The sequence below is a fragment of the Syngnathus leptorhynchus genome, chromosome 5, assembly GCF_054491065.1.
Source record: "Syngnathus leptorhynchus isolate UIUO chromosome 5, UIUO_Slep, whole genome shotgun sequence".
In the NCBI taxonomy this organism is placed as follows: domain Eukaryota; kingdom Metazoa; phylum Chordata; class Actinopteri; order Syngnathiformes; family Syngnathidae; genus Syngnathus; species Syngnathus leptorhynchus.
Window position 1 is genome coordinate 11,921,537 of NC_141199.1, and position 13,780 is coordinate 11,935,316.

A 13,780-nucleotide genomic window follows, 5' to 3' on the forward strand; every position below is an offset into this window, starting at 1 on the left:
GATATCAGGACACCATTTTTAATAACTGATTAAAAGGTGCTTTCAAGGCCTGAACCAAAGTCTGCTACGCCGCGGCGCTTTGATCTCCAAATACAGCACTGCAGCCAAAGACAAATTATAATGACTTGGTGGCTCGTCCAGATGGGAACACGAAGGAGACGGGGGTTAAAATTTTAATTATTAAAATAGTCAAGTCAATTTTATTTACAATATGTTGCGCTGATTTATGCCAGAGGTTATCGCAAGGCACTTTACATATAGGGCAGGTCTAAAGGCAAGCACCTCAGCCATTCAGCCATTTCCTTATAAAGGAAAAAAACTGCCTCAAAAATGTAAAGCCTCTGAAAAAAAAAAATCTTTGTAATGACAAAACAGCACCTCTTCTAGGGAATCGTCTTGTTTGTTGCACATGCTCGACCACTTAAGAACTGGAAAACAAATGATTTGCCCACACAGTAGATACCAACAGCAATGAGATTATTTTTATTTTTTTAATTTGGAGAGGGGAAGAATTGAAGAGGTTGATTACACCATGAGTAACCATTAATTCTTATTAGCAGCACTTTGAAGCAAAACACATTTGTGCTAGTTTCTAGATGAGTGGCACTTAGACCTTGGTGCGTTTTGAGTACATAATTCATTTTTCCAAAACTACTGTGGGGAGATAAAAACATAGTTGATATTAAACTGGTGTTTTCATCATTTTTGTTTGGTTCATGCACTTGACTACCAGCTTTTGATTTATTCCAATGTGAGTTGCTCTTTCCACCATGAGTACGTCAAAAATGAAATACCAGCAAGTCTACCAGACCCTTCCTCCCTTCAGTTGTCAGACTTGTGAACCAGTCATCCAACTCGCCCGTGCAACTGCTGCTGTGTTGTGGCCCCTAGATTATCTGTGAAAATTTTACATTTGTTTCCTCCACACGACCTGAAAATATTAAAGTTGTAATAACACAGTTTACCACTAGATGGCATACATCAAGCATTTCTTCATAGAAAAAGAGAACACCAGCTTTGCAGGGCTCCTTCAAGAAAGCCAAGTGAACCTCTACAGTGCATCCTGCAGGTGATTGGAAAATCGTTTTTTGAACAATTTGCAGGACAAATATAGTGCAATATTAGCATATCGCACTTTAAGGGAAAAAATGATATGTTTTGATATATATTCTGCCACAAATTGGCTTTTTTATTTTTCAAAACAATTTATGTAGTTTTATTGTAGCTCTAAAAAATAACTTTACGGTACTCGTGAATTGTCTGGTTGAACTTGAAAGAAGCAAAACTGTGGTCAACAACACGGGTAACTCCATCGATAAATCGATCCTCGATTGAGCGCGCTCCCGGACATCCACTGGGCGTAATCAGGCATGTGCAATCGATAGCCGGCTGCTGAGGGGGGAAAACAACTCAAAAGAGCGAGAGAGTGGGAAGTTTTGGGAACGCATTTGAAGCTCTCCAAAAGCTCGCTACCAGCAGCTTCCGCTGATGTTACTAGAAATTTAGGAGATATGTAAGTCTTGTGTCAAACGTCTTGGAGTCCAGCTGAACTTCTGAGAAGAAAAGAGTGTTTGAAGATAGTAAGTTTTCCTCTTGGTCATCTGATCGTCTAGCGGAAACAAAGACTGAGATCAGAGCAGCTTAGCCTTCCTGTTTGCCCTAACACGCAAATTACTTGATTTTTCCGCTCACAAGTAAAGATTTAACTGGTGTTAACTAGATCACGCAGGAAATCAGGGTTAACTTATAGTTACATATCTTTGTACTAACACTTTAGTACAAAAATCCAATTTTAGAATTGCCTTTAAAAAATGCTGTCTCTATTTTTATGCTCATGATTATGAGTTGCGATGACATCTGTTCTTATTTTTCCCCAACCACAGTGAACCTCAAACCACAAGCCATCAACGCGTAAGAGGCAATCACCATGGCAACACAGTTCACTATCGACGACGCTTTCGTGTTGGAGGTGGATGAAGAAGGAGGCATGTCTGGGGTGGACGCTGAAGGATGGGATGCTCGGGACAAGGACAGAGAAGCAGAGCTCACGTTTGGGCCTCTGACTTTCTCTAAACCTCAACCTCATCCCTCACCCGTTTTGCTTGCCTCGGCCGAGCACAGTAACCTGAAGTATCAAGTAAGATTCACCGATTGCACAAATGTGCTTTTGGTGTTTTTGTTGCTTTACCGTTTTCTGTTCTATTGTAGAATTTGGAAAATGAAGACCCTCTTACCAACAATGGCAATTCCTCTTTTAACAACTTCTTCAAAATCAGGTTGGCCCAAATCTGTTTCATGTTTTTAATGAACCATTACAAACAAAACAAAAACTGCTGATGTGAAATATTTAAAGACACATACTATAAATACATGGAGTGCCTGCCCACAAATTACGTGTAAATTTAAATAATCAATTCAGTCGTTTCGCTGGCCATGTGTGAGTGAGTATTGTGGAAATGTGAGGTTGCACTATATTTTTGTGGAAAAGTGAGGTTGCACTGTATTTTTTTATGAGTTTGTGTTTTGTACTGATACAGTTGAATGTTGTTGTTTTTTTTGCGCAGTGACCCCGCCACTCTGTCTTACTGCAGCTCTCAGTGGTCCTTCAGCACCTTGAGTTCTGTCACACAACTTTCAGCACATTGTTGCGGGTGAGATTGCATCACACATACAAATATACAAGCTGGTCCCTCAATGTACATGAATTTGTTGAGCAGGTGGGTTTCTCATCCGCTGGTGAAGAAAAACAGAAGAGTTGTCCTTGCTTCCTTCCTTCTCCTGTTCACTGGAGTTGGTAAGTTTGATGCCCACATGGGCCCAAACACAGCCCATTTCAATTTGAACCAGACCCTGGTAATTTGCACGTCCTCTTTTTTTTTTTGTAGCTCTTATTTTCACTGGCGTTGTCATACAGCTGAATCCAATTGCAGGTAAGAAACATAAACATCTGCTTTTTTATGTGAGAACATTTATAATATCAATATCAACAGACAATAGAAAAAAGAAACTGTATTGTCTGTTCTAAAGGAGGGAGAAATTCCTCTTTGGCAAAACAGACACACACCAAAACATTTTGTCCTTTACATTACCTTCTTGAGTTCACACATCCTACTTTTTTTAGTTGAATTTAAAAAACAGAACGCAGCTGGTTTGATAAGATGAAAACATTTTTACTTTGTCAAAAAAATTGTTCCTGATAGTCATCTCTACAACTTTCAAAGCGCAGTTGCATTTCCTCAAAATGACTTCCCGATTCACTTATCCTCAGTATAAATGCTGTGCAATTTATTGTTCGTACGATAAGCGTTCTTATCAGCAATTTTACCTCTAACTTTCAACACTAGGTGGTGCTTGCTGCTCTGATGTGATATTGCTCATGGGGGAATGAGATTCGAACTCTTTCACACGACTTTCAGTTCCTGGAACATATGTTCTTGGGCTGCAAAAAAAGTTTTATGTCAAAGTCCATTGTTGTTTTACAGTCATCGAGCAGCTTACATCCATGGGAAATTTACAGTATCTTACAAATCTGAGCACTCCACTCACATTTTTGAAAATATTTAATATAAATTTTCATGGAACAGCATTAAAGAACTGAAAGTTTTCTGACTATTTTTTTCTCAAGGGAAAGACAAGGGTAAAAACCAATGACATTATTATGAACCCCCAAATCTAGGGCTGGAATCAAATGTAATTTATTATGAATACAAGCTAAGTATTCTGTTCTCTCACAGGTGTTTCAAGTGCCATCTTTTTTGTGCCTGGATTCTTGCTCTTCATTCCTGGAGGTAAAGAAATGCCAAGTCTCACTCAGAAGTTTTTTTTTACATTCTGGAATAATAATAATAACGTTCTTCTTCTATGAACTCTCTCCAGTGTACCATGTGATATACATCAGCTGTGCTGTCCGAGGAAGAAGAGGCTTCAAGTTGTTCTACCTGCCTTATTTTGAAAAATGAGGTTTCACCGAATATCACATGACCCACTTTTACTTTTGTTCTTTTGTCAATACATTGGCAAAGCACTGATGTATTGGGTAGTTTTTCTTGTTGTGATAACCACTGACAGTTCTTGACTTTGTTGGCTTTTTCCACTACATGAATTGACCTGTGTACTTTCATGGACATATTGTATATCTGTGCTATGTAACTACAGACTGTGAAAATAAAATAAAAACTTTTGTAAATTTTTATCTCTCCCTCTACTTTACTAAAATGCAGCGCAGCACAGTGAGGCAGTGGTTAACATTTGGCTTTCAAATAGTGTGCCCTGCTGTATGGATTTTACATATTCTCCCTGTGCTTGTGAAGATTTTATCTGGGTACTGTGGCTTCCTCCCTCATTCCAACATGTGGGCTTGTTTTGAACATTTCAACAAGACAAACTGATATGCAGCTCAGCACAACGCACTAAAAGCTTTCATAGTCACAATCGACTGCAAGCCCGCCAACCATCAGGGGGCGCTGATCAGCCGAAACGTGTTAAATTAGAATCGGCTGTCTTCGGTAAACATCGTGTTTTGTCGTCATTTACGACTCTTAGTGATGTGCATTCCAGTTCTTTTAAGTGGACCGAATCTTTAGAAAAGGTTCACTCAAAAGATTCGTTCAAACGAATCGTTGAACGAATCGTCCCCCCCCTACACACACACTGAAAAGTGAAAAGTGCCACACCCGCCCTCACCCCCACTTTCTGATTGGCTGTTGGATCTGTGACGTCACTCGGACACTCCATTAGATACACCGCCATTTTCAGGTGTTCCTCATAACAGGCCACTTCATTAGGGAAAAATCATGGTCAAAGCTTAAATGAAAGTGAAAAGTGCCACACCCAAACAACCCCCCACTTTCTGATTGGCTGGTTGATCTGTGACGTCACTCTGACACTCCATTAGGTACAACACCATTTTCAGGTGTACCTAATCGCAGGCCACTTCATTAGGGAAAAATCATGGTCAAAGCTTAAATGAAAGTGAAAAGTGCCACACCCAAACAACCCCCCACTTTCTGATTGGCTGTTTGATCTGTGACGTCATTTGGACACTCCATTAGGTACACTGCCATTTTCAGGTGTACCTAATAACAGGCCACTTCATTAGGGAAAAATCATGGTCAAAATTTAAATGAAAGTGAAAAGTGCCACACCCAAACAACCCCCCACTTTCTGATTGGCTGTTTGATCTGTGACGTCATTCGGACACTCTATTAGGTACACCGCCATTTTCAGGTGTTCCTCATAACAGGCCACTTCATTAGGGAAAAATCATGGTCAAAGCTTAAATGAAAGTGAAAAGTGCCACACCCAAACAACCCCCCACTTTCTGATTGGCTGTTTGATCTGTGACGTCATTTGGACACTCCATTAGGTACACTGCCATTTTCAGGTGTACCTAATAACAGGCCACTTCATTAGGGAAAAATCATGGTCAAAATTTAAATGAAAGTGAAAAGTGCCACACCCAAACAACCCCCCACTTTCTGATTGGCTGTTTGATCTGTGACGTCATTCAGACACTCTATTAGGTACACCGCCATTTTCAGGTGTTCCTCATAACAGGCCACTTCATTAGGGAAAAATCATGGTCAAAGCTTAAATGAAAGTGAAAAGTGCCACACCCAAACAACCCCCCACTTTCTGATTGGCTGTTTGATCTGTGACGTCATTCGGACACTCTATTAGGTACACCGCCATTTTCAGGTGTTCCTCATAACAGGCCACTTCATTAGGGAAAAATCATGGTCAAAGCTTAAATGAAAGTGAAAAGTGCCACACCCAAACAACCCCCCACTTTCTGATTGGCTGTTTGATCTGTGACGTCATTTGGACACTCCATTAGGTACACTGCCATTTTCAGGTGTACCTAATAACAGGCCACTTCATTAGGGAAAAATCATGGTCAAAATTTAAATGAAAGTGAAAAGTGCCACACCCAAACAACCCCCCACTTTCTGATTGGCTGTTTGATCTGTGACGTCATTCAGACACTCTATTAGGTACACCGCCATTTTCAGGTGTTCCTCATAACAGGCCACTTCATTAGGGAAAAATCATGGTCAAAGCTTAAATGAAAGTGAAAAGTGCCACACCCAAACAACCCCCCACTTTCTGATTGGCTGTTTGATCTGTGACGTCATTTGGACACTCCATTAGGTACACTGCCATTTTCAGGTGTACCTAATAACAGGCCACTTCATTAGGGAAAAATCATGGTCAAAATTTAAATGAAAGTGAAAAGTGCCACACCCAAACAACCCCCCACTTTCTGATTGGCTGTTTGATCTGTGACGTCATTCAGACACTCTATTAGGTACACCGCCATTTTCAGGTGTTCCTCATAACAGGCCACTTCATTAGGGAAAAATCATGGTCAAAGCTTAAATGAAAGTGAAAAGTGCCACACCCAAACAACCCCCCACTTTCTGATTGGCTGGTTGATCTGTGACGTCACTCTGACACTCCATTAGGTACAACACCATTTTCAGGTGTACCTAATCGCAGGCCACTTCATTAGGGAAAAATCATGGTCAAAGCTTAAATGAAAGTGAAAAGTGCCACACCCAAACAACCCCCCACTTTCTGATTGGCTGTTTGATCTGTGACGTCATTTGGACACTCCATTAGGTACACTGCCATTTTCAGGTGTACCTAATAACAGGCCACTTCATTAGGGAAAAATCATGGTCAAAATTTAAATGAAAGTGAAAAGTGCCACACCCAAACAACCCCCCACTTTCTGATTGGCTGTTTGATCTGTGACGTCATTCAGACACTCTATTAGGTACACCGCCATTTTCAGGTGTTCCTCATAACAGGCCACTTCATTAGGGAAAAATCATGGTCAAAGCTTAAATGAAAGTGAAAAGTGCCACACCCAAACAACCCCCCACTTTCTGATTGGCTGGTTGATCTGTGACGTCACTCTGACACTCCATTAGGTACAACACCATTTTCAGGTGTACCTAATCGCAGGCCACTTCATTAGGGAAAAATCATGGTCAAAACTTAAGTGAAGGTGAAAAGTGCCACACCCGCCCTCACCCCCACTTTCTGATTGGCTGGTTGATCTGTGACATCACTTATGGACACTCTATTAAGTACACTGCCATTTTCAGGTTTGTTCGCGAAGATTCTCAAGTGAGTGACAGACAGCGTTGCTGCTATGTCAGCCGACACACGTTATGCCGACATTGATGTTTTAATTTTGTATTTGTTGGATTGTAGTTGATGGTGTTATTATACCGAAATCCAAATCACTCACTGACTCACTGACTCACTGACTCGTTCACTCACAGATTCGTTCAGTTGGTGAACGGGAAATGCAATTCGCGACTCGTTCGTGAACGGGAAGTTAGGTCATTTTCTTCTTTGTTTTGTTTTACGGCAAGGTGGCACCAGCTCCAATGTGCATTACTTACACATACTGGTTAAAGTCACATGAACTGGAAAAAAAACTTAGGAAGTGATTCGTTCACTCTCGTTCACCGAAAATATTCGTTGTTTTGAACGAATCGTTCACTCACGAGCCAACACAAACGACTCTGCCAAGGATGGAGGAAGAGGCAAGAAAGCTATTCGAAGAAGGGATCAGTAAAAAATTGATTAGCCCGGGTAAAGGACAGCTTTCGACCTTCCCCGATGGAACAAAGGTAAAGTTAAATACATTTGTGGGTCACTGTGTTTAATTTAAGTCTTGGGGAATGCTTAGCAAACGTGACGGAGCCCGTTCGCTAATGCTAACTTGTATCTGTTGTCATATCTAGGCTAACATTTGAGTTCTTTTACGCTACCTAAGCATTTTTCTTATTCCAAGATATAGCGTCGACGCACATCGAAGAAACTGGTTGTTAATCGTTTCGTGGTTTAAAAGTATTCTTTTTTTCTCCCTCTTTCCATGTTTTCCCTTCATCCGATGGACGGATATGGGCGGGACAGAATGGCTTGTGTTTATCACTGCTGATTGGTTGGGTTACTGTAGCAATCAATTTTCCATAGATGTGATTGGCCAAGATAGACTAGACTTTGTCAGCCAACTGTAGATATTTTCCGTTTTTAATACAAGTACGTAATCTAGAATGTAGACAACGGAATACATCTTGTTCAATTCGAAAAGTGAAGCTAGTGTATTACATAGACTACACATATTGTAATCCATCCATTATCTGTACCGCTTGTCCCCACGGGGCGTGCAGGAGCCTATCCCAGCAGTCATAAGGCAGCAGGCAGGGGACACCCTGTTGGAACAAACATTATTAGCATTGCACTTATGGGCAACCGTTTACCGTTTATTCTTCAAATAATTACCCACTCTCTGTTCTTCCAGGTGGTCTTCCACTACCGCACCAGCCTGTGTGATGGCACCGTGCTGGATGACTCCAGGGACATGGGTGGATGCAGCAAACCAATGGAGCTCATCTTGGGCAAGAAGTTTAAGCTAGCTGTGTGGGAACAAGTGATCATCACTATGAGAGAAGGAGAAATTGCAGATTTCACATGTGACGCCAAAGTGAGCGAGCTCCTTCGATAGGATGTCAGCGGTGCTTTTGTACACATCTGAGACGGTCTTGTTTTTTTTATTCTCAGCACACCGCACTCTACCCGCTGGTGTCCCAGTCGCTGAGGAACATCAGCATTGGGAAAGACCCCCTTGAAGGCCAACGGCATTGCTGTGGCATTGCTCAGATCCATTCCCACCACTCGCTAGGCCACAAAGACCTGGATCACCTTCAGGCTAACCCACAGCCTCTTGTCTTCACCATTGAGCTGATGCAGGTGTGAGCTGGGGGTTTGGTAGACATTTGAGGTTTAGAGATGATTGTCATTGTGTTGTATGCAGCGACTGCAAGAGCTGCTGGTGATCTCCAGTATTCTTGCAGGTTCTTCCACCGGGCTCATTCCAACTCGATGTGTGGGCAATGACAGATGAGGAGAAGCTGGCCTCCGTGCCTCACATCCACGAGGAGGGCAACATGCTCTTCAAGCAAGGCCGAATCCAGGAGGCCATGGACAAATACTACAACGGCATCGCCTGCCTGAAAAATCTACAGATGAAGGTGAGTGAGATCTGCCTCAGGCTGTCTCCTATCAATGCTTTTCCACTATGTCTGACCCCTGCTCAATTTTTCATTTCAGGAGCACCCAGGAGATGAAGCGTGGATCAAGCTGGACCACATGATCACACCTCTTCTCCTCAACTACTGTCAGTGCAAGCTACTTCAAGGCCACTACTACGAAGTTATCGAGCACTGCTCATCCCTCGCATTCAAATACGAGGGTAAGGCTCAGCTTATTATTCTGTATCAGCTTGGCCTTCAAGGCAGATGTGAATCGATGTGATAAGAGTAGAATTTATTCACACTGACCATCTCGCTTTCCCTTTTTACTGTCTTCCTAAGTAGCCACTTTTAGCTCTTTCAATTCATCAATAATATAGTGGTTACATCACATTGTACATTTTGCCACTTTTGGCCAATCCACTATATGCGGAATGTCACAAGACCAAACCCGTAAAATGTGATCCTTGACTTTGTGTGCATACCACTGGTATTAATATGGTTAAAAAAAAAAACATGACGCCCAACTATAAACAGAAGTTGATGTTCTATGTGAAAATATTTATTTTATGAATGGTCAAGCTCTTGAAATGCCATAGGTTATTATTTGCGCAACATAATGTTGGTGGGTGGACCATCATGGGTTTGACATGCTGGTCCTTGTGTGCCAGACAACGTAAAGGCCTTTTACAAGCGAGCGAAGGCCCACGCAGCAGTGTGGAATGAGACGGAGGCCAGAGCGGACTTTGCCAAGGTGCTGGAGCTGGACCCGTCTCTGGGACCATCGGTCAACAAGGAGCTGCGGGCCATGGAGGAGCGCATACGAATCAAGGAGAAGGAGGAGAAGGGGCGCTACAAAGGCCTGTTCGACTACAACTCACCACCGCCAACTGCTACCACAGTCAGTTCAATATTGACTCATTTTCCATCCTTCTCTGTTGTATGCCCTACAATTATTCTTTTGTTATTCTCATCAGGGTTGAAGAGGGAGTGGAATGCAAAGACACCTGTGAATTTCAAGACAAGCATAGCAAACGCCGCATGCTGGTGTTTGAGTTTGAGCTCCACTCACAAGACAAACTCTGCCCTCCATTAGACACTCAATGTTCCCATTATGCTTCGTATTTCCCTTGGAATATTTAATTGCAGACAGCGACTCAAGGCCTCAAACATCATCGTTTAGTCTCGGTTGTATGTACTTCTCTGTTCCCTCATGTAAAACGTTAAGTGCCACACAAGCCGTTTTGATGCAGTCTCTTACTTTCTTCTAATCGCTGCTAAATTGGGAATATTAGACACCTCTTTGTCTCTTTGGAGATCAATCTCGGGAGTGCTTTCTTCTTGTCCATTTGCCTGGCAGATGGAGACTTTGACGACAATCATCAAACACATTTGGACGTTGTTTATTTCTATGTTCTTAGTTCATGTAAACAACCTATTTAGTTTGTTTCTATACTTTCTGTCACTCTATGTGGAAACAATTGTTGAATGTGTCTTACCCTCATCAAATGTCACGCAAGCACCAATTGTGTAATCCTAATAAATGTGTTTATTCATGCATTTAATTACCTATTCCCCGGGTGGTCCAATTGTTATTTCAAAACAACTAAATGTATCTGTCAAATGTGGAAGAAAGACGCAGGTGCAGAATTTTTTTTGTCATTTAATTAAGATATACATACTGAACTGCAAAAGTTTGGTTTACAAAATTCCCACAATAACAAATTGACTTGAGATGTACAGTACATAGTTCTTGTTGAACATTGACTAGAAAATAGGACCGATGCAGGTGAGCAGGAAAGCAAATGGCCTCTATTCATGAAACTCAAAAGAGCAAAAGGAAAACATTTCCCAACTTGAGGACAAGTTTTGGTTTTAACTTAAAGGAAACATCATTTGGTATTTCTGGCTGTGTTGACCACTAGAAAATGGTTCACTATGCTTTTTATTCACAGCTCGACTTAAAATCTCCACATCACGCCTGAAAATTTGGGGAAAATATTAGTTTAAAGAGAAGGGCCTGGTGGCATGACAAGGACAATGCAACTGTAAAAAGCAACCAGAAAGGATTAAAAGAAAACAAAAAAGGAAAAACAGATGATGGGAAAGGGAGAGGGGCCGGGGGGGGTTAAAGGTTATGTACGGGCGCTCCTTTCTGTCTCTGCCAGACACTCCCTGACCAGTGCACGCGCATGAATGATACCTAGAAAAGATCAAACTTTTGAGCATGGAATAATAAGGTCATTTTCTTAAAAAAATATATAATCAGCCCGAGTCTACTCCACCCTTCATTAGAAAGTCAAACTTTTCCAAGAAACCTTTTACCAGACATGCAGATGACTGAAGCAATTACAGTCAATTAGGCATTGTGTTTAATAGCTATCAAAATATGTGATTTTATTTTCACTGCATCAATTAAGTCTTAATTTTTGTGTTCTCTTGTAGCACTCCTCGCCAATCTTAAATCTACATCAATTGAATCGTGAATAATGGACTCTTGCTACTTTAACAAAGTGTCGGGCATGCAGATGATCAAATGGTGTCTAATACCTCTCTTTAGTCTCTCCATAGCACTTTTGCTTCCAGCATATGTGGGTCGGATCTCGCGACTCATTTCCTCTATGACTGACAGAAGTTCGCTGTAAGTCGACCCTTGACTGACCTTGACGGGCTGATCGGGATTTTTCAGAAAGAGAACGAGAGATGCATCAAATCATCAATTACAACTTGACTTGGGCGTTAAATGTGACCAGAGCACATATTGGTAAACTCATTACTCGCATATTCCATTGAGATGAATTAAAAGTGCAATGCCAACTGTGGTTCTTCTTGACAGTAATGTCATTTCTCCATTTCCTTTTTCACTCTAGGCAAGCAGCAGCATATCCAAAGCTGCTTGAACCTTAAAGTTTGGCTCGCAGCGCAAAGAAAATTTGACCAATTGGCGTAAGCAACTCAAACCCTCCCAAACATGGCTCAGGTTGTTTGCGTAAATTGTCAGCCAGCATGTGGGCAAGTCATAAATGTCAAATAAATTGTTGCTGTTCACGGTAAGGGGAAAAAAGTTGGAGTATCTCCAACAACAAAGCTCAGCAGTCTCCCATTCAACCGTTGTGACTCATCACGGATATGCTGGAGTGCGGCTAGCATACCTGAACAAAGCCCATGGAGGGTGGGCCAAAGTCGCTGAAAGCTGGCCGGAAGTTTGACGACGATGGGAGGGAAGGCGAGGGCACGGAGGAGCCTGAATACACACAATAAAGTCAGCGCTCAACAAAACACAAACTTAGTGGTACCTTTCAAACTCACTCGCACTTGACCCCCGCGAACCATGTGTCAAATTCAACAACAAAGTAGATTTTTTGTCCATTGCGTATTTCTGAAAACAGGTCCGAGTGACTGAAGCTTATTTGGTCGGTGAACACAAACCAGGCGGTGTGTGGTTGGAGCCAGACGGCGCAGGCGCAATGGGCTTGTAACTCATGACGATGTCCACTGGCAGCTCCCCGTACGACGCACCGCTTCCTTCGTTTCGCTTATACAGCTTTACTCCTGGAGATGAGCTCCTAAGAGCTGAGCATGAGAAAGCATTAGCAAATTCTTGACTTTACTCGTATTCCTACCATCAGGTCTCGTAATCAGACCAGCAGTAGGAATTAGCAATAATCATCACCATCATAAGAACATCATAAGCACACTTTCTGCCGAGACATTTGGTATCCATGGACAGTTTAACACAAGTTGCAACAAACACGTTTTTATGCAATTTTCGAAACGTTTGTCACGATTCATGCGTTTATAATTATTTTTGGTGACAAAAGGTAAAGCATAGTATACAGTCGACACTACAATTGTATGCACACATATTTAAATATATGAGAATATCACAAGTAACGTTACTAAACACACCAACTTCAAAAGGGAAAAAACATTCTGTAGTGGTTATTAGATGATGCCGGTGTACCTAGTGAGTTGGCCGCTCCGTGCATGTTGGCGTCTCAAGCCGAATACGTCTCTTTTCATACAGAAGAGATTCTTGTGACAGCCATCAAATTAATCACATAAACGCACCGTTAAAGCGATTGAGTTGATAGGTTATCATTTTGAGTAGTTCTTATGTGTGGAGGTAAGCGTTCAAGTTAAAAATGGGCTTGACTCGATAGGGGCATGAATGAAACAAAAGCTGACGTTAGCTTAACAGGAAGGTACAATGCTAAATGTAGCTAGCTCTCGCCGGTTAGCACAACAATGGGAGAAAAGCAGTGCTGAGGCATTTCTAAGAGTAAAGACACGTCAGGTACAACGTCTAGTTGGAAGTTACATGTAGGTTGACTGTAAAGAGGGCAAAATATCACAAAGGAATGTTCTTTGAGTACCTTTTTAAGAAGATTTAATATCCTCGAGGGGACGCGATGGTTCTTCCTGTGTGTAACGGAGTGCGCATGCGCAATAGGAAAATGAAGCGTATCGCCGTTTTTATTTATTACATTTTAGGTCACACCATTGGTCAATTATTTGACCAATGGCGTAGCTGCACAGAGAATATGAGTATGAATGAAGTGACAAACGGCAGTCTCCCAAACCAGTTTAATGTCTGCAAAATAGCTATTTTTTTCTTCAGATTTCAAGGAATGATGCACATTGATGGAAGAATGTGATTTAAAGTATCGTCGAGAAATTTTCAAAGTTTTTCTTTTTCTTTTCTTTTTTTCTTTTTTTTATATAATCAG

The 13,780-nt window shown here is 41.6% G+C and overlaps 3 protein-coding genes across 6 annotated transcripts; 2 read left to right on the forward strand and 1 right to left on the reverse strand.

Annotated features, from left to right (window-relative positions):
• The first annotated feature begins 1,365 nt into the window (after positions 1-1,365).
• Positions 1,366-4,190, forward strand: tmem134 (transmembrane protein 134). 2 transcript variants are annotated; one of them, XM_085912320.1, is made up of 8 exons: positions 1,366-1,580; positions 1,884-2,137; positions 2,209-2,276; positions 2,565-2,651; positions 2,718-2,794; positions 2,886-2,930; positions 3,735-3,788; positions 3,877-4,190. In XM_085912320.1, exons 2-8 carry the CDS (start codon positions 1,928-1,930, stop codon positions 3,957-3,959), a joined length of 624 nt encoding a protein of 207 aa, XP_085768446.1. In that variant the 5' UTR covers positions 1,366-1,580; positions 1,884-1,927; the 3' UTR covers positions 3,960-4,190. The 2 variants fall into 2 exon arrangements, with proteins under 2 accessions (XP_085768446.1, XP_085768447.1); XM_085912321.1 differs by lacking the exon at positions 2,886-2,930.
• A 3,244-nt stretch (positions 4,191-7,434) lies between these two features.
• aip (aryl hydrocarbon receptor interacting protein) lies at positions 7,435-10,615 on the forward strand. The gene is made up of 7 exons (XM_085912863.1): positions 7,435-7,646; positions 8,321-8,503; positions 8,581-8,769; positions 8,874-9,050; positions 9,130-9,271; positions 9,722-9,951; positions 10,028-10,615. Exons 1-7 carry the CDS (start codon positions 7,548-7,550, stop codon positions 10,031-10,033), a joined length of 1,026 nt encoding a protein of 341 aa, XP_085768989.1. The 5' UTR covers positions 7,435-7,547; the 3' UTR covers positions 10,034-10,615.
• Positions 10,616-10,697: 82 nt separating this feature from the next.
• On the reverse strand, positions 10,698-13,534 carry cdk2ap2 (cyclin dependent kinase 2 associated protein 2). 3 transcript variants are annotated; one of them, XM_085912864.1, is made up of 6 exons: positions 13,427-13,534; positions 13,015-13,085; positions 12,480-12,623; positions 12,203-12,294; positions 11,601-11,721; positions 10,698-11,253 (listed from the first exon to the last, which is right to left on the reverse strand). In XM_085912864.1, exons 2-6 carry the CDS (start codon positions 13,037-13,039, stop codon positions 11,186-11,188), a joined length of 450 nt encoding a protein of 149 aa, XP_085768990.1. In that variant the 5' UTR covers positions 13,040-13,085; positions 13,427-13,534; the 3' UTR covers positions 10,698-11,185. The 3 variants fall into 3 exon arrangements, with proteins under 3 accessions (XP_085768990.1, XP_085768991.1, XP_085768992.1); XM_085912865.1 differs by having other exon boundaries at positions 13,015-13,065; positions 13,427-13,493; XM_085912866.1 differs by lacking the exon at positions 13,015-13,085 and having other exon boundaries at positions 13,427-13,491.
• Positions 13,535-13,780: the final 246 nt, after the last annotated feature.